The following is a 20,500-nucleotide window of genomic DNA, read 5'->3' as shown; positions in this document are numbered from 1 at the left end:
CAATACACTGCCTAGAATGTCTAAGCATGATTACAGACTTTCAGACATCTGGAAGATCCCTTACATCACCAAAGTGATTTTAGTCACCAAATTTAATATTCTCATGACTTAAATTTGACTTCATATAGGCAGGTTTATTTTACACTCTCAGTTACTTACTACTGCAAGTCAGTACAGCACAGGAATTAATGCATTTGTGCCTTCAACTCAAATAGCAAACACTGCTGTTTGTGAACTTTTTGGCCAATGAATAAAAAATATTTCATTTCTAATTCTCACCAGAAGGATTTAAATTAAACAGTGACGGATGAAGCGGGCAGGCACAGAATACTAAATAGGAACTGGCGAAAGAAATAATCCAGTTCTTTGCTTTTACAATGAAAATGAGAATTGATTCTGCTTTGAGAGAGAAAAGTAAAAGGACCAAGTGTTTAAAAAAAAAAAAAAAAAGCCTTCACCCAAAGAGCAAAATAGCACTCAGTGGCATTGCATTGTTAACAAAATTTCTTTATCAGAAACTATAATTTAATATTTAAGTATCTAATTTACATGTGACAAGGTATCATATTCAAAAAATTAAATTGCAACTAGAAAACTAGTAACCACTAAAAACGATACCAAACACAACCCAAACATTTATAGGAAAGCAATAGCTAGAGTCTGAATTGGAAAAAATGTTTCATCATATTTGGCTCATTAAACAAAGCATCCATTATAGCCTGTAAAAGAGCATCTCTTCTAATTCATCAGAAGTTTATCCTTTGTAGCATGAATAATATGTAAAGATAGATTTATTGACTTTATATGCACACGTGTGTCTATATATTGTGAGACATATACTCGTGTGTTGATTTAAAGATACTGTATCTACTGATAACTGGCTGAACTTTGGAAGGTGCTGAAATCCATATTTCTACATGACCTTTGACCCACTTAAGAATGTCTTTATATAAACAGAAGTTACATAAAATACTCTGTTTTTTATTAACTGAATATCTTCTTAAGCATAATAATAGACAATGAAGGAATTGCACTTATTGTAAAGATACAGTAAAGTGTTAGGTTGCAGTTCAGCCATCAAAGATCAGGGATGTGGTGCTGATAAGTGTGCATCGTATGCAAAGATGATGGTGGCCACTGAAATTAAAATGAGAGCAACTAGTTACAGAACAAAGAGGGGGATAACGGAAGAAAACATGCACTACTCCTACTTGAATGCAAAACTAATTTCTCCCAGGAAACCAACCCTTTGACCTTCCTTACACAAAGAAACAGGTTCTGCACGCTTAGCAACACAGTAGACTTGGAGATCTGTTTTCAAATTCTAGTTCATTGTCTCTGAGTGTGCTGTTCCAGTGTCATCTCCTTAAGCTGCCCTTGAATTTCTGGAGCATGTACAATATTACAGTCTGTCGGTTCGGTTCCATTGAGCCTCAATATCCCCTTCAGTTCTCTATAAATAGGGTCCACTATTCATCTTCTTCTGGTTCCTGTGGTAACACGGGTATTTCTTCCTTTAAACAATCACCGAAGAATCTGAGGATTGTGCTGTAGAGATGATACTTGCTCTTCTCAGACACGTTATAACCTTCATCTGGGTAGATCTAAAATATTGAGGGAGAAAGAGATTTAAAGTCACCAAATAGATATTGCCCCTCAGAATTCATTCCTTTAGCCCAATGGCAAGGAAACTTTGGAAAGTACTATCTGACCAAAATCTAACCTAATTTAACTCTGAGTTCTTTGTGCTAACCGTTTCTTTCTTTTTAACTATAATCACATAACTGAGACCATACAATTTTCTCTGTATTTAAATTAAAATCCATTGGTCAAAAAGAGTAGAGCTCTCTGTGTTTATGTTGGCTAAGACAGCACTAACATTCCCCTCAGCTCAACTACATTTTAAAACATTTCTTCCCTTTTTTTCCTGACTATAGGGCCCTGACCTTTCTTTTCTTAAGAGCATTCACTATAGAAAATTTGCAGTTTTGTAAATTCTCTGTCCCTTCTTCTGTATATCTTCTTCTGGTAGTGTCACTTTTACAGTTTAGGAAATGTCCTTCTCAAGGACCTAAAAGCCATTTCTCTGAAATGTAGATATTGAAGAGGATAGCAGCTCTCTCTCAGTGGGAGGGTAGAGCACTTGCTCCAAGTTGTAAAACTACCGCCTGTCATAAAAAGAAGGCTTACTTTTCCTTTTGGTAAGGTGCGTTACCACACACAGGTGGCCCATAATTCCCTCCACCTCAGTTATTAAACCCTCTCCAACCCTGCGTTTCAGTAGAGTTTAATTTCTCTCCCCCTTTGCAATAGTTTTAAATCTTTCTTGTCTGTTTAATCTTGTCGGGTACAAATTTTACTTTGACAATGACCCTACCAATATAAAGGACCTCCATAATCTTTCCAAAATTAAAAATACAAAGTTTTGTCAATTCCTGGTTGTAAAGCTTTTATTTTTTAAACGTTTTGTTATTTTTACTATTAACTAATATGACTTCACTTTTATTTATTTTTTACTTTAATATTTTCAAGTTTTAATTTTAATTCCAGCCAGTTAGCTTACAGTGTTATATTGGTTTCAGGTGCACAACACAGTAATTCAACAGTTACGTACAAAAGATATGGAACACTTCACGAATTTGTGTGTCATCCTTGTACAGGGGCCCCAATCTTCTCTGTATTGTTCCAGTTTTAGTATATGTCCTAATGAAGTGAGTATCTAAGTTTGGTACATGGTGCCTCACTGGTATGAATAAGGCCTTCTACCCCTTCACACTGTGTCATGATCTACCATCTGTTTTCTCTACGTCTTCACTGGTCATCATCTCAACCCCGGTACCCGTGTTTTAGAAATATTGAACTACTTTTGGTTCTTTCAAATGCTGAAAAATTAAAATTATATTTTCCCTCCCTTCTGTGATTCCTCCCTCAGACTGAAAGTTCCTTAAGGGTGTAAAGTCTGTCTTATTGATCCATCTACGACAGTGATCACTCTAAAGTCAGTCTTCGGCACTATTTACTGTATGTGGTTGAATGTACGTGCAATAACGGACAAGATACAGGGACTAGAAAGGAAATAGAACATTAAACTTTTAAAGCAATTCATTATTAGTGGTGGATATAAAAGTCTGAGAAGGAAAAGATGCTTTTGAAAGTTTATGCAATTATAAAGTCTGAGCTGATCTACCTTTCATCATAATTATGGGGGAAAATCCACAATTTTTGGTATGCAAAAAAATATAATTAAAAATAATAGCCTGGGAGATGGAGTGGTACAGAAGCTGTGTTCTGTTCCCATAACTAAAAAACCAACATAGGGAAACAGGCTTGGGAAAAAGTGGCTTACCTGCATGGTATAATTCACTCCAGCTTTTATTAAGTGTTTGATTAATTCTGCTGAATGCTGGAAATGGACTTTTGCTGTAAGAAATTAAATTATTCAATATAAATACACTTGTTAGGATCAGAACGTTTTAAATCATTTTTTAAAGAGATTTTACTTTGCATACATTGCACATTTAAAAGACTGATACCTGGTATTAACTGGAATGCCAGTAAGATACAAGGTTGATTAAACTTTGAGGTTTATTAAGAAATATACTATACATAACCAAAAAATGTAGATTGAAACAGGAGCTGCTACAGCTCTACTTATTGTAAAGGAAGGTATTTAAATTTACTTTATCATTTATTTATTTCTAATTGCTCAAATATGTTATATCATTATAACTATTTTAACACACTGAATGTCTATCTGTAAGGTAATAAAGTAAACCATCTTTCCATTCCTTTTTGAGGATCGCTGCGGCCCAGTCTTGGATATGTTTTGTTTATTTTAAATTGGAGTAAACTATTCCATGTTAAGAAATTAGACTCTATAGCTCATTATTGAAGGACTCAATATTTAGTGGGGACCATACTGGTTTTTCCTGTTTCCTTTTGGCTTCCGTCTCTACCTGAACCTGAGTCCCAAACTCTGAAATACACAGTGCAGTGGACTGGAGCTGTGTAAATTGCCCTAACTAGCTATGAAGACTTGGATGAATGGCTCAAACCTCTTTGAGCACTTTGCTCAAATGCTGCCTGGCTGTTTATTCCTATACTTTGTGCATCTTTAAATTTCTGTAAATAACTTAAGCTAACCTTTTTTAAGTCTCTTTATCAAACTAGGTCAGACTTAAGTAGTTTAACCTTCTTCATTGTTCTAATTCCACGATACTGCTTAATCCTATATAACAGTCAACAAAAGATTCCAAAAGATCATTTAAATCTTTTTAAAATCTACCCAAGACCTTTTTCAACTTCTTCCTTTTGTACTTAATGAAGAGTACTACCATGTTACTTCTACATAAGTTTGAAAATTGCCCTGTAAATATAGGTTATGAGAAATGCTGAGAAGTGGGGACAATGATTGAGGTAAAATGATTCCTTACAGAGCTTAATTGTTCATTATCGGAAAAAACATTTGAAAAAGACTCTGCCATTCTCTGTATGGATCAGCTGAGAAGATAAATGTACAAATATATCTTCCAGTTGGATTTTTTGTTTGTTTAATTTCTGGTGTGAATCCTGTTGGTATTAATCAGTGGCCCCCATCCAAAAACAGGAGTATTAAGGGTCTAATTGTCTTAGTGAATTAGTTTGTTGATAGTTTTTGGAGGATAATGTTAATAATAGTACTATTATAATGTCATTGAGCACTTATAATCCACCAGGCCCCTATGACGTATGTGTAGGTGGTGTGTGTGTGTGTGTGTGTGTGTGTGTATGTCTTTAATGTGTGCAAACACACAGGTGCTTTTCCTTTGAAGTGGCTGGTACTGAACGTCTTCTTCAGTGGGGTGAAGAACTAGATCCATGACTAAGTCAGACAGGAAGAACATGATTTACTTTAACAGCTGCAACATATTGACAGAGAAATTTGGATAGCACTAATCTCTTCTAGGGTAATGACCAGACATAAAATAATTTAACCCCCAAGAGGATTAAATCTCACAATCAAATCTTCAGAGCACAATGAAAAAGAGTCTTCATGACAGATTCATACCCTCTTTCTATGAATTAGTAGTTGTGTGATATTTGGCAAGTTGTATAAATTCTGTTGATATTTACTTCCCCAATCAGTTAAGTAAGAGTAATAATACCTGTTGTGCAACATTTTTGTGAAAATCAGATGGTGTAATCTTAAAAGCTTTGGTCGCATTTTCTGAAATATACTCAGTACTTGATTTCTACTTTTTGTTACCACTATTAATATACATGTAAGATCTTAATACCTTAGAACAAAATTCTGAAGTCTGTCAAAATGTTTATCCTCTTTTTCATATATTTACCCAAACACAGGTATGATATCATCTAAGTATTTTTTTAATTTTAAAATTGTTGTAAATTTTCAGAAAAGTTGCAAAGACAATACAGAGAATCTATGTATGCTCCTTACCCAAATCCCCCATTGTTCACATCTCATATTATGGTCCATTTATTATAATTAAGAAACATTTGAAGATCATGACTCAGTAACCTGATCTACTAGAAATGATCAGATTTGTTTTTGATGACAATTCTGAGGAGTATGGGTCAGGTATTGGGCAGAATGTTCTTCATTTGTGTTTGTCTAATGTTTTTCTCATGGGTAGACTGAAGTAATGGGTTTTGGGGACAAGACCATAGAGAGTGCCATTCTCATGAAGTGATATCAAAGGTGCATACCGTCAATATGTCACCGTTGATGTAAACCTTGATCACCTGGCTCAGATGGTATTTATTGAGTTTCTCCACTGTAAAGTTATTCTTTCTCCCCTTTTTCATACAGTACTCTGTAGAGTACTAAGTACAACCCATTCTTAAGGGGTAAGGGAGGAGAGTTAAGCTTTGCTTCCTTGAGGGAGTATACCTACATAAATTTGGAATTCTACCTAACAGTGATTTGCTTCTTCTACCCCATTTACCTACTTATTCAAGTATACACACTATATATAAATACATGTAGTGAATAATACACTATATATGGTGTATGTATACACTATATATACAACATATATACTATATGTTGTGTGTGTGTGTGTGTGTGTGTACATCAGTGTTATCTAAACTCTAATCCTGACCTAGCATGCTTTAAGTTAAGGTAAAGAACTCATATAATCATTGCTATAAGGCCTTTTTAGGGATATTCTCCATAAATTGGGATAAAACTTACAGAGTCAGGGCAGGGTAGACCAACAAAATCAAGTTCGGATGTTAGGAAATACTGATTTAAGGTTCTGACTCTTTGCTCACTAGCCAGATAGCCTTTATTAAATCAGTTTCCTCCTTGAAATAGATTTTTCTCATCTGTGAATGGGGCCATAAATACTCAGCTCTCTATTGTAAGGTATCACATAAAATTCTAAAATTTANAGGAATATCAATCACCTCCATTTCTAGTGTTTAAAGTGATGAAAAAAGGAGAAGTGATATAAAAGGACTCTTTAAAAGTTTTGTGTTAACTTTGAGTGATCTCATCAGAATTTTATCTCCGTGCTGACATCTTTTTTCTATCCTGCTGCTTTCTCGGCTAGTTTCCATTTGAAGTGTGCTGAGTAACACCACAGTGGCAGTCACTAGCCATATGTGGTTCTTAAAAATTTAATTAATTATAATTAAAAAATTTAAAATTCAGTTCCTAATCATATTAAACACATTTCAAGTACTCAAGAGCCATATGTGGTGGTGGCTATAGTGTTCCACAGCACAAGTACAGAACATTTCGGTCATCCCAGAAAGTATTATTGGATGGCATTGTCATGGAGGCTCACAACTTCCTTTCCTCTTGGTCCGGACTGCCTTCTTCCTACTCCGTATCATACATCAACTTCTTTGTGCCACTATCCTCTGCTACCTTCTTCAGAAGGTTTACAGAGTCCTTTGCAAGCAAGTTCTTAGATGTACCCCTTTGTTCAAGGTCAGACACAATCAAACAGTATCAGCAAATACAAAACTTACTGTCAGCAGTCCCATGAATTATTAATATATTTTCTTCTTTTAAGCCATGAATATTATGTAGCACACTGGATGCCTATAAAGGAAAGCACAAATATCTCTATATAGATCTACCCATAATTGCAATTTGACCAAAGTTTTAGAACAAATATACTCTTCTTTCTTCATTATTTTAAAATTTGTTACCTGGTATGTGCTTTCTTCCCTAGATGGTGTACCAAGATATCTTTCAGAGAATGCTGAGGCTGTGACCCAATAAAACAGAAATTTAAGAACTTAAAAAGCATTTGACTAGCATATTTCATTACTTAATTTCTGCATTTCACAAGCTCCAGAAAAATTGAATCAGTGAGCTGAAAACATCTCTGATAGCACACAATAAGTGAGCTCAACTGAGCTCTTCTGTATTGGGATTTTCTTTCTTTCTTCCTTTCTTTCCTTTCCTTTCCTTTCCTTTCCTTCCTTCCTTCCTTCCTTCCTTTCTTTTTTCTTTCTTTCAAGTCAGTACATTATATTAAGTCAATCTGTAGGAAATACTCACCATACAACTTCAAGTCTGTGATGGGTGCAATCACTGATCCACATTTAAAAAGCTTTTCATCTGATTTTAAGATCATTGATGCAATATAGCCACCATACCCCTGGCAAAATTAAAAAATAACAATAATAATTTATGTGTGTATGTGTGTATGTGTGCATGCACACACGTGTGTGTGTGTGTGTGTGTGTGTGTATGTGTGTGTGTATGTACATCAGTTAGCCCTGGAGATAATTTTAGCTTTGGACTATTTCATAATATGCATAACAGGATGTCTTATAAACGTCTCAGACTTGAGGAAAGAATGCACTAAGATACACTTCGTACAAATTAAAAATTTGAAAAAAATTTACATTTTTCTATAACCAGCTATTTTAATAATGTTAGGTAAAATATAAAATTAATTATATATTACCAGTGTCCAATGTTTGCTCTTTGATTTCATGTAGTATATCTGAAAACAACTCCAAACAATTCAAAGTTTGGGAAATACAGGACTTATTAACTCATAAGTCATTTTTCAGCAAATTACATACATATATTTAGTGAAGTATTTAAACGTGATAATGGTTATGTAGAATTAGGAAAGGAGAATTAGATACTTATAATCTATTATCACAAATACAGATTCTACTTTCAGTTCCACACAACTCAATGTTTGAAGGAAATGAGTTTGATAAAATTGCTAGTTACGAGTTGGATTATTCAAATTTAATTTTTAAATGTCCTCTTGCAATACTTTTGAACTAAGTTATTTATAAGTTCTTTAAAAAATTCAGTATGTCCAGTTTTATTTTGTAGCCCAAGATCTGTCCAGGAAAATTTCAGAAGAGATTTTAACAAATTAATAGATTTGGGCTAAGGGAATGACCTACTGAGTTATAGATTTATTTTATAAATTAATTTTCAGTTGTACTCTGGGCAGTGTTCTTCATCTTGCTGGACATCAGATTATCCTAGAAGGTATTTTAAAACGATGAATAACCAGGCCTTAGCCTCAGAAATTCTGATGTAATTGATGCATGGTGAGGTCTACTTTTAAAGATTACCAAATGATATGAGTGTTGTCCAATGCTATAGTAATCTGTTATTTTCATTAAAGTCTTGATGAGAAATACAGAATTTCATTTATGCTTCCTTAGACCGTTATTTAAAAATTGGGATGATTGACATCAAAGTCCCACATGCAGTCAGAGGTTACTGAAGTATCTGAGAGAACAAAGGGTAGCAGAAGATGCCACCCCAAAGTATGCCACTTAGGCCTATTGATTATTTTCAGCTGCAGGCACTTGGAAAATAACAAATCCAGGGAAAGGCTTTCTCTGAACTTCCGTTATCTGACTAAAGACAGATCCTCCAAAAGGAACTCAGTTGTCATACATCCCCTTCTTGGGAGTTTCATCAACTAGGGAAGGTTGACTCTTGTCACTAGAAGTCCACAACACACCTGGAGAGATTGTCACAAAGTATCACACTTCCCATCTATTCTTCTAGGGGCCCATTCATCTTTCCTAATGAACCTTCACTCTCCTAAAAGGCCCATGCCCCACTCCCCTTCCCGTCCCCTATTAAGATGGTATGTAAGCCTGAATTCTAAACTCACCGCAGAGCGTTACTCACCTCTCCCTGGGTATGTCCCACATATACATGTGTGAGGTGGACATGTCAGTAAACTTCTGTTGTTTTTTTCTTGTAGATTGTTTATTACAGGGGTCTCAGGCAAGAGCCAAGAAGGGTAGTGGGAAAATTATTTTTCCTTCTCTCCATATGTCCATTTGTCCTGGATTATGTAGCTAGTACCCAGAAGCTTGAGCAAAGCTTCTCCAACAATTGGAAATTGAGGGATGTAAAATTATCCTTTATAGCCGTAAGCCATTAGAGTGTCTTTAGTTCTTCTTTTTGTAAGATATAAAAATCTCCTTAAGTCAGCAAAATTCAAAATAGGCTTAAAAGTGTTAACGCATATAAAGAAAGAAGTGGAAATGAAGAACAATTTCCCTCTATCCTTTTGAGTTCTTCACTGAGATGCCTTGTAATAAAAGATTATCTAGAGGAAAAAGAAGTTTGGGATACCTCTGTGGTTCAGTCTATTGAATGTATTTTTTGATTTCGGCCTGGGTCATGATCTCACAGTCGTGAATTGAGCCCTATGTGGGCTCCCCATTGGACATAGAGCCTGCTTGGGTTTTGGGATTCTCTCTCTCTCTCCTTCTGCCTTTTCTCTACTTCTGGGCCTGCTTTCCTTCTCTATCTCTCAAAAAAAAAAATTATTAACATGCATACCTCATGTACACCTAGGAGATGCCCAGTGAAACTGAATAACTCCTTAAAAATGGCCCAAGCCACCATCTTAAATACCACCTTTAGCCAAAGACAAACGAAAGATATTGGGCGTGGGGCATCTGGGTGGCTCAGTCAATTAAGCGCAGGACTGTTGATTTTGGCTCAGGTCATGATCTCATGGTTCAGTTCCTGAGACTGAGCCTCTCAATAGGCTCTGGACTGACACAGCCTGCCTGACATTCTCTCTCTCTCTTTCTTCCCCTCCTCAACTCATGCACATTCTCTCTCTTAAAATAAATAAACATTAAAACAGAAAAAGATGTTGGAGGGAGCTATTATGGAAGGTTACCAGGAAAAGAACTATAAACAAGGATAAGGTTGGTTAGGCGGTTTTAAGTCTGATTTGGAGTCCGTGCCTTCTCTGTGAATAATAGGGTTTCTTATGATTTAGAGTCAATCTTCTCATCCTGGTACAGGGAGGGAGACACAAATGGAGATTTCCTTTATAAATGCAAATGTCTCTTACAAAAGACTTCTTTTTCCAAAGCTGCTCCTGTGTCTGCTGTTTTTTAAAATAATCAGATCAAAATAATCCTTATGCCAATGAGGCATCTTCTGGGATGGCATATTCTCCCCTTCAGAAATCTAAAGGGAAGAGTTCTGCAAAGCAAATAAGTAAGTAACTATTAAAGAGCAAAAGTCTATAGGCCGCTAAAAGTTCTGTCCTCAAAGGGAGCTTTTCCAGAGTATTGTTCCTTGTTCTTGGTCATGGAAATAAGACCAATGTGTTGCAGCCCAGAGGTTCCAGGTATGTCCCATGGGGCAGCTGTTTCATGGTTTCCATGGTGAAAAATGCATCTTAGTTGATACACACCTCAGTTGATAATGTTTATGGTTCTAATTCCATAGTGGAATTAGAGAAAACCTTTAATTGGTTATAATTTGGTTGTTTATATAACGTGACTGCTTTGAGAGAATAGGTGAATATTTCAATCCACAGAACAACTGTGCATCACACTTTAATCACATAAATTAATAAATTGGTATCTTGTTCCCATTTCATATAAATCTGTCTGATTCTCTCCAGGAACTAAATACAATAGTGTCTTCCAAAGAAGGGGCAGATCCTAGAGCAATGCTTTTCAATTTGAAGGTTCATTCAAATCAATTGGAGATCTTATTAAAATGCTTGTTCTAATTCAGTAAATCCCAGGGGATGCCTAGGCTGTTGTTCCACATTTTGAAATAATAAGTTCTTACAGTATAATAATAAATACACCTGCCCAAACATCTCCCTGGCTTCAATCAGCATTCCCTAGACCAGTGGAGATTTAAATATATATATATATGTGTATATATGTATATATATATATCTCAATGTTCCCAAAAACAATTCAATCTGTGGAGAATGGGCTGTAGGGTTTTCCATGTGGTTCTAAAGTAAAACTGGGCTGTAAATCCTTGCTGCTGCCCAAAGAGTTACATTTTACCACATATTATATGAGAATTCAAGATTAATGAAGTTAAATACTCTTTATGACTTAATAATAGTGAAAGCTGTTGAATAACATTCTCTCTATAGCATTCAAAAATCTAATCCAAAATACTGTTTAATTTGATTTATTTCAACAGAGTAACTTCTATTTTTTAAGACTAACATTTTCATGTGCCTTGTGTTTTAAGACAATTATTAAATTATTTTTTTGAGTACTCTGAGAGAATTCATGAATAGTCAAAAAGATAAAACTGATAGAACTGAAAAGAAGATATTTCCTATCCTTAGATTTGTGATTCTTTGTAAACCTCCTATCACTTATAGTACACATTGAGTTAATTTGAAATAAAAGTACTGTGCATGTTAGGAGTAACACAGTTTATTGCATTGTTTTATTTTGCATTAAATCTTAATTTGTTTCATATGATCACATAAATATGATCACAATTCTTAAAATTCTGCTTTGTTTCCTTCATATTGTATATATTAAAAGCTTCAACCTTAGAAGTAACTCACTGTTACTAACAAGACCTATCTCAATTGAGAATATTTTATAGTTTTAATAAATAATTACCTCCCTAAGTAAAGTTTTAACAGGTTTCTATATTCATGTTTATACTTTTGTTCTTTCTTTATATATATAATTTTTACCTTCCCCTGATATCCATGTTTCTTGTGTCCTCACATTTCCCTGTCTTAGATCAAACATGATTTCCTAGTGAAATCTTTCCTGTGTTATGAATGAAACTTGCTACCTCATCTTTATCTCGGGCCACCTATCTGCCTCTCTGCTTTATTTTTCTGAATTGTTCCATTACCAACTGACATTTCATATATTGTACTATTTTTTAAGTTGTCTTGTATTTATCTTTCCTTACTGAACTAGAAATTTGAGAAAGATTGTTTGATTTTTTTTTTTGTTTCTATGACTGTTGTATGTCCAGCACATTCAGACATAGTAGGCATTTAGTAGACATTTAATAAATGTTTATGGAATGAATTAATTTTATTCCCCATTGACATAGCCTAGTAATCATAGCAATATCCATTCTATGTATTATGTTTATAGGTTTTGAGTTTTGCCATCCATTTTCAATTCATGTAATTAGTCTTTCCTTGTTTTTTTAATATAAGTGGGAAATTGTTTTTCTAGGCAGTTCCTTACCATTCACATTTAGATATAATTTCTTGATAGAATAAACATTAAAATTATTATGTTAGGTTAGGTTCTGGGGATAGCTACCTGTCAGCACTGGTGGGAAGAACCTGCGGGAATAATGCAAAGGGATTTTATAACTCAAATGAAAGGAAGACTGCTAAAAAATTAGTTAAGTTAGACATTCAACTCCATAATTTAAGAACAAAATGGATTTAAAAAGTAGAAGAAAAAAATTATGGTAAGGGTAGAAAATTAGGGAAATAGAAAACAAAGACAAGTTGAGAAGACCTAAGCCCAAATACAATTTATTAAAAAAGAGTCGGGATTGGGAGATGGAAGGGAGTCAAGCAGGGAGAAGAAGAGCAACTTAGAGCGCGCCTGGAACAGAGGACAAGCCAGTGCTCCAGCGAAGGCAGAAGGGGACTAATAAACCAAACTAGCAGTCAAATGAGACGTTATCATCACAGTAAAATGATTAAACATATAATAAGACAATATATACTACGCTTTAAAAATAGTCTTTATATGAAATGGAAACAGTTATTTTAAAAGTACTAAAGTACTAAAACTAACTCAAGAAGAAATGGAAAAGTCTTAATTGTCTTGTATAGATTAAATAAATTTAAATGTTAATTAAAATTTTCCAACAGAGAAAGAAACAGCCCCAGATATCTTTTACAGTCTAAAAAAGCAAGATCATTACTCCCTAACCAATTATATGACTTTAGGATAGTTTTATTTGATACTGAAACAAAACAAGTATACTCCAAGAAAAAAATCACAAGACTTAAGAGTCTTGAAGCTAACACTGTTCCTTTATATGGTCAGAAAGCCACCTTCTAAATTATACTTCAGTCACAGATATGCATATTTGGTTAACTAGAAATGGAATATGTTTTCCACTTAATTCCATTTTGTTTGTTTATATCTTATGTCTCTCTTTTGTATATTTAGATTGCCAGTTACTCTGAGGCCTATCAGCGCCCTTATAAAATAATAAATACAGGATTTTGAACTTCTAAATCTGAGGCCTAGAGCTTTATTTCTTCCTGTTTTCTAGTTAATATGAAGGACTCTCTGAGGTCTGTGCCCAGACTTCCTCTCACTTTTGTCACTTGTCATTCCTTTATGTGGGCCTTAGTTATAGTCAATTATTTTGTGTTCTTTGAGCATTTACACAAGAGCTTCCTCCTTGGCCTCTACTTGCTGAATGACTTTCACCATCCAATTTATGTTCCACTTTTTCTATAAAGCACTTTACAACCTTCTGAATTTAAATTTCCATGGTAATGAATGTGTGTATAGCTCATTTGATCTTTTATACTTATGTATGTGTATAGTAAGTACAGCCTTGAAATACATAAGCACTAAGCCCTTTGTAAATTATTACATATCTCAGGAGCATTAAAAAGTAAAGTGTTCTCAACTATATGCACTATGTGTGCAGGGAAGGAGGGGCTGTAAGAAACACATAATGTAGCATTTACCAATTTGACTACCTTTAGGTGCACAGTTCAGTAGTATCAAGTGTATTCACATTATTTTGAAGCCAATCTCTAGAACTTTTTCATTTTCCAAATCTGGAATTCTATTACATATTAAGCAACAAACTTTCCTTTTCCGTTCCCCTAACCCCTGGTATCCACCATTCCACTCTCCATCTTCATGAAATTGACTACTCTGGATATTTTATATAAATGGGATCACACAGTATTTGTCACTCTGATTCATTTCACTGAGCGCAGTGTCCTCAGGGTTCATCCATGCTCTAGCCATGTGCTAAGATTTCACTGTATGCACTTGTTAATTTGTCAAGGATTTCCATTTCTTTTTTTTTTCTTTTTTTTTTTTTAATTTCTAGGAGAGAGAGAGACAGCGTGAGCAGGGGAGGGTCAGAGAGAGAGGGAGACACAGACTCCGAAATAGGCTCCAGGCTCTGAGCTGGCAGTCGGCACAGAGCCCGATGCGGGGCTCGAACCCATGAACCGCGAGATCATTACCTAAGCGAAAGCCGGATGCTTAACCGACTAAGCCACCCAGGCGCCCCTCCATTTCTTTGGAATGATAACTTTCTTAGGCATTTCCATTTGTTTTTTTGCTTATATTTTTATTATTAGTGCTGGGAAGCTCAGTTGGTTAAGTGTCGCACTTCAGCTCAAGTCATGATCTCATGGTTCCTGGTTTTGAATTCCACATTGGGCTCTGTGCTGACAGCATGGAGCCTGGAGCCTGCTTCAGCTTTTTTGTCTCCCTCCGTCTCTGCCCCTCACTCACTTGCACTCTCTCTCTCTCAAAAATAAAATCAACATTAAGTATATATATATTTAATTACATTAAATATGTAATTACAGTAAACACACACACACATATATATAGTGATATATATGTAGTGATGGGCTTTCATTTCTGTATTTATATTTGTCAGAGAAGCATTGCCCCTGAACTCTTGAATATTTTGAAGAGCAAAAATAAAATAAAGCAAAGACATGATGCACTGCAGGTATCTGAGGTCAGGGGAGAGTGGTGGTGGTTTGTGCTGATTTACAATTTACTCATTTATAAAATAGCTTTCTCCATACACCTATTTGTCAGTGAATACCACTAAAATTTATGCCCAGTAAAATTGTCAGTTATTCTGGTCCTGTATCTCTAAGTTCACTTATGATAAAACTTATGTTTAAATCCATGAACACCAATAATTTTGTCTCTAAACTAAAATAGTACTAGATCTCCTTCCTTTCATTTGAGTGTAGCCTAGTGATATGCATCAACTAGGTGTCCAGTAAGTACATGGAGTCTCTATACACATTGTGAAAATGATGTTGGACCTGACATAAAAATTACTGCATTGAGAATTAAATATCATGCAGAAAACACCACAAAGACATAATTATACATATAGGTCATCATTCAGTTTCTGAGCCATGTAAGTCATCCCTAGAGCTGTGGTACTTGACCCTTCTATAGAGAACACCATACCTCCAAGAGATTTGTAGGACTGGCTCTTTTGTTATTTAGGTATCAGCTTAAATATCACTTAATCCAAGGGGCCTTACTTGACCACTTAATCTAATGACATTGGCCCCTCCTACAGTTCACTTGTGTCCACTTATTTTTTTGTGTTGTTTCCTTACAAGACTTCTTGCTATGTGAAATCGTGTTTTTCATTTATGTGTTTATCAATTTCTTCTTTCTAGAAGATCTGCTTTATGAAAACAGATTTTTTCATTATTCAGTTGTTGCTCTACTTCTAATACCAGTACCAATTAAATTATAAATAGTTGCTGGATTAATAAATGACTGGATGTGTATAGTATTATAATACTACATTTTAAAGAATCATACCAAGAGATTATATAAAATGAGGAAATTATATAAAATATATATAGAAACACATGTGTATATACCTATAAATGTAAACTACACCTATGTAGCTATTTGTGCTTATACACATGTACACAACATTTCTTTTTACCTTTCCAAAAATGCTTAATCTTTTGGAGTCAATGTATGGTTGTTTCAGTAGAAATCTGTAATGAGAAAAAATATACAATTATATTTTCTTGAGTTAGACATACATTGATTCTTGGCACCCAAATATATGCACACATGCACACAAAACCCAGAAGTCAAACTAGAAATATTTAGTGGTTGGAGCTCTATTCACATTTAAAGATTATATATTCTAAAATCATGCTACTCAAAGTGATGGTACAGTTGTTTGGGCAACACTAGGTGATGACGAATTGGGGCATTTCAGGCCTACAGAACTACATTTTGACAATACCCCAGCCAGTTTCTGTGTGCTGTTTTAAAGAACCTAATAGTTTTCTAGGTCACTCATGCCAGTGGGGGAATGGTGTCTGTGAAAGTTCAAGAATTATAGGTAACTGGGGGAAATAATAGACGTTGTGGGCAATAGAATGGTTTAAATAAAGTCTCTCCCATTTTTATAAATCAAAGTGAATTTTAATTCCAAAGAGGGGGAAGTATGATAGTTGTTTTATTATTGTGTTAAGAGTGAGAAATACTTGAAAAAATGAATGCAGTAGTCTATACGAGTAACATAGAAAATTGTCTATTCACTAAAGTACAGATCTTTGTACTAAAGTACATGATTCAGGAGTAATGTATCATATACCTAGCTTCCACCACTAAAGGAAAAACAGTAGGAAAATGTGGACACACTTACTTCACAGCTGCTATTTGGTCCTTTACTTCCACTGACCCTAACCGTCGATGAATCTCCTGCAAAATTTTCAGGCCCTGGAATCCACTTCCTCTGCCATCAAACCGTGCCGTGATTACATTATCTGTGTCAACAAGTACTGAATCCCAGTCAATATGGAACTTATCTGTAACCAGCTGGCCTCCTGGTTCTTCATCCCTGAAAATACCAACACATTGGACCAAAACAAGAACAATTGACCATGTGGCAGAAATTTTAGCTTTCACACTTACTATTTAAAAGTTTTGGAAAAGACCCAGATTGTCTATTAAAAGTCCTGTTAATCCTTGGTAAGAAACCTGAAAGTATAATGCCATTTTCCTTTATAAAATTTCCTTTATAAAACTTATAGAATGAAAAGTTCTCTACTGAACCGAAAATATGAAACAAGATTTAAAACTGTTCATACAAGATTATTGTAACCCATTTTTCCAATGAGAGAAATGAAGAAAAATACATTCACTTTCCATAGTGCCTTTCCATAGGCATTTCGAAAGAACAATGATCAAGTTGACATACAGGCGCTACTTTATTGGATTTCTTCCAGATAGTGTGTTTTAGAAATGTCTTACAGATGGTATACAAAGACTAAAGGATCTGTTAGGGAGCAGAACCAGTTAGGGAGATTTAATAATAGTTTATCAAGCATTAAAATGACCACAGAGACCAAGTGAAGTCACTTTTACTAAATTCCACCCAAAGTTATTAAAATCTAACCTAACTTCACTTTCAGCCTCTCTCAGAATTAGATTTTTAAACCAATCAATTCAGGAATTTTGTGATCAGTACTATGAAGTAATCTACATGTTAAGACTCCTCTCATAGTCCCCATCTTCCCCCTAAAGGAAGGTGACCTGGCCTGAACAGTCTTTTTTCTTTTGCTAAAACCCTTCTTGTCCCACTACATTTCTGCCTATAAAATCCTTCCATTTTGCACAGGTCCTTGGTGATTCTATTTGCTAGATGGGATGCTTCCCAAATCAGGAATCCTGCAAAAAGCCAACTAGATCTTTAAATCACTCAGTTGAATTTTGTTTCTTAACACAAGAAATGGACAATCCCAANTCTTGATTTTTTTTTTTTTTTTTTTGGTAGAATTCTCACTAAGGAGAAATTAAGCATACATTGAGGAAAAACTGTTTTTCATCACTAACGTTAACAACTAGAAAGAAAAAGAGACGTAGATGTTTGAAAAAATTGAAAGCTAGAAGTAAAGAAGGACACACGAGTCATAAAGCATGAACATTTTCTCTGGAAGGAAAAGGTGATAGTTTTAAAATGTTCAATTACAGTGGTACTTATTTTATTTCCTAAAATATAGAAAAGGTGAAAAAAGCAGGCTCTCCTAAAATCACAGATTATCTAGGTCCAAACACAGTTATAGTTCAAACTTGCATTTGTCCATGTGACAGATTTAAAGAGCATCCAACATCTAATTTTCTGTGAACAGCTCCAATTTTAGTTGAGCTGCGTACCAGAAATCTTCACCCCATCCACTGTCATGGAAAGATACCAAAGTCTCTTGACTTCATGCTTATACAAATATGTTGCTTAAAAGCACCAGTACCTATCAATACACAAACTAATCCTCACCAAGTTTTTAGGTTATCAAATTTGCTAAGGAAAATAACTTCCGGGCAGCAAATACAACTGATACAGGGGCCGTGTGAAATTAGTGAGCTAGGTAAAGGAGGGGCTAGAAAATACGAAAAAACATAGGACAACTAAAATTTATTAAATGCTGTTATAGGCTAAATTCTGTTTCCCAAAATCCATATGTTGAATCTCTAACACCTACTGCCTCAGCATGTAACTGTATTTGGAGATAGTGCCTTTTCGGTGGTGATTCAGTTGAAATGAGGATGTTAGGGTCGGGCCCTAATCCATCTGACTGGCATCCTTAGAAGAGAAAACTAGGACACAACAGAGACCCTAGGGACATGAGCCATGCAGAGGAAAGACCCTGTGAAGGGGCAGCAAGAGGGAACCCAGCTGCAAGCCAAGGAGATAGGTCTCAAGAAATAAAACCTGCTGACACCTTGACCTTAGACTTCTCCAGAACTGTCAGAAAATAAATTTTTATTGTTTAGCATACCCAACCCTAGGAAACTAATAAAATGTCTTCTGTGGTTTAAGTACTAAAGATACAAAATTTATTTAACTTTTCTGCGGAGGAAGTTGTCCTTTGCATGGCTTATTACCTGCATTATTTCTCGTATACTGTCACTAAACTGTGCCGTGAAAGTGTTTAATCATGATCTCCCACCATTCCCCCCTAAATCACATAATTAATGGTGATCCTGTGAGCCAAATCTAAATCTGTTTTGTCTTCCCATGGCGTCTTCAATCTCTAACTCTTCTTGTGATTTTATTTTTTATTTAGTTTTTACAGTGTTAGTTCTTGGTCAGATTATTGGGAACTTTTATAACACATATCCACGTGCTTGTACCTAGAGTTCTAATTGCCTAGTTCAGACCAAAGTGCAAAAGTGCTATTTTTTCCAGATTCCCAGGTGATACTAATAAAACTTGTCTATCAGTTGAGTCTATCATTGTCGGTTGTCTATCAGTACCATGAATCATGCCCAGCACATAGTTTCTGGTGCTTGAACACAAAAAATTCTGCTTAACTAGACTTTTTCAGGGAAGATGAGGTTTAAAATGGGAGGAATTTAAAAAGGCTTTAGTTTAAATAAAGGGAATATATTTTGAAGCTTGAGGATTTACTGCAAATATTAAAAAGCAAAACATGATTCACAGAAAATAAGGGACAATGATTAACTTCGGTTTTTAAAGTGAGTAAAAATATGACCAGACAGCCATACTTTACTCTGAATGTTGATGGATAGGCAAGGCACTAATACTCTCAGACTCTTTGTGTCCTTATCTTTAATCATGGTGAAGTAGTCTTCCTTTCCTCAAAAAGTTTTGTATGCATTAAAACGATATAATGTATTTGAAATATTTTATGAAATATAGTGAGAGATGTAAAACAATGTTTAGATTAATCAGAGATTAGAAACCTATTGCTTTTCTATTTGGAAGCAGTTCTGCTTATATTGAGCTTTTTTCCTTGCAGTTAAAAATACAAAACTATATAAAGGCTTTGGGCCAGTTGTGCAGAAATCAAATTGGGCGGTATCTATGGCAAATATTTTGTGTCATGTCATATGACGTATTCTTTCAGATGGACCAATGATACCTAAAGACTTCGTTTCAGGTGTACATCTTCCTTCACTATTTTGTTTCAGTCTCTCAATCTCAGAAAAACTCTGGGGACCCATAGACGTGAGGGTGTTTCAAGGCTGAGAGTGGGGACATACAATTTTGTCAAAAGTTGTGGTAAGGGAACAATTACATCTCTTGTAAGCAGTGGAAAGATTGCAACAGTTACTTCCTAATACAGAAAGAAAAATCAAATTAAGACTAAGCTTTTCTTCAGGGTTAAGGTCTTGGGAGGCAGGCTTGTCATTTATTTCAACATCTTCAACATTAAAGAAGCCTGAAGGGATGAAAAGTTCAAGATAAGAGCATATAGTAAAATATAGAAAGAAAGATGAGTTTTACACATGATATTTAACAGACCTTTAAAATGACAAAACAATCTTTATGACCTAACAGAACACCTATACCAAAACTGAATTAAAGTGTGTGAAGACCAACCAAATGGTTCAGACTACATGTTTGGTCAAGTTCACAGAGTGCTTTTTAAATTCATGTACAGAGCTTGAATTTATGTTCAGAAGACACAGATTTTCGTCCTGACTTTGTTAGGATGTGCTGAGTTGCCCTGGGTAATTATATGCTGTTTTTATTTTT

At 35.0% G+C, this 20,500-nt stretch overlaps 1 protein-coding gene and 1 non-coding gene across 2 annotated transcripts in view; both read right to left on the bottom strand.

Annotated features, from left to right (window-relative positions):
* Positions 1-439: 439 nt before the first annotated feature.
* The window catches only part of DPP10 (dipeptidyl peptidase like 10), a 306,345-nt gene continuing 286,284 nt past the window's right edge, over positions 440-20,500 (bottom strand). Inside the window, exons 16-22 of the mRNA XM_077779630.1 lie at positions 16,646-16,840; positions 15,929-15,983; positions 7,520-7,619; positions 7,165-7,223; positions 6,982-7,054; positions 3,347-3,420; positions 440-1,604 (exon numbers count right to left, since the gene is read on the bottom strand). Coding sequence (XP_077635756.1) covers positions 1,470-1,604; positions 3,347-3,420; positions 6,982-7,054; positions 7,165-7,223; positions 7,520-7,619; positions 15,929-15,983; positions 16,646-16,840 — 691 coding nt within the window. The 3' untranslated portion in view covers positions 440-1,469. The remainder of the gene's footprint in view (positions 1,605-3,346; positions 3,421-6,981; positions 7,055-7,164; positions 7,224-7,519; positions 7,620-15,928; positions 15,984-16,645; positions 16,841-20,500) is intronic.
* LOC144244350 (U6 spliceosomal RNA) lies at positions 2,616-2,719 on the bottom strand. Its single transcript, XR_013338924.1, has one exon. It is a non-coding gene; the product is annotated as a U6 spliceosomal RNA (small nuclear RNA).

The sequence above is a fragment of the Crocuta crocuta genome, unplaced genomic scaffold (assembly GCF_008692635.1).
Source record: "Crocuta crocuta isolate KB4526 unplaced genomic scaffold, BGI_CrCroc_1.0 scaffold18, whole genome shotgun sequence".
NCBI classification, from domain to species: Eukaryota; Metazoa; Chordata; class Mammalia; order Carnivora; family Hyaenidae; genus Crocuta; species Crocuta crocuta.
Note: the sequence above shows the minus strand (reverse complement) of the source record. Positions and strands in the feature narration are given on the sequence as shown.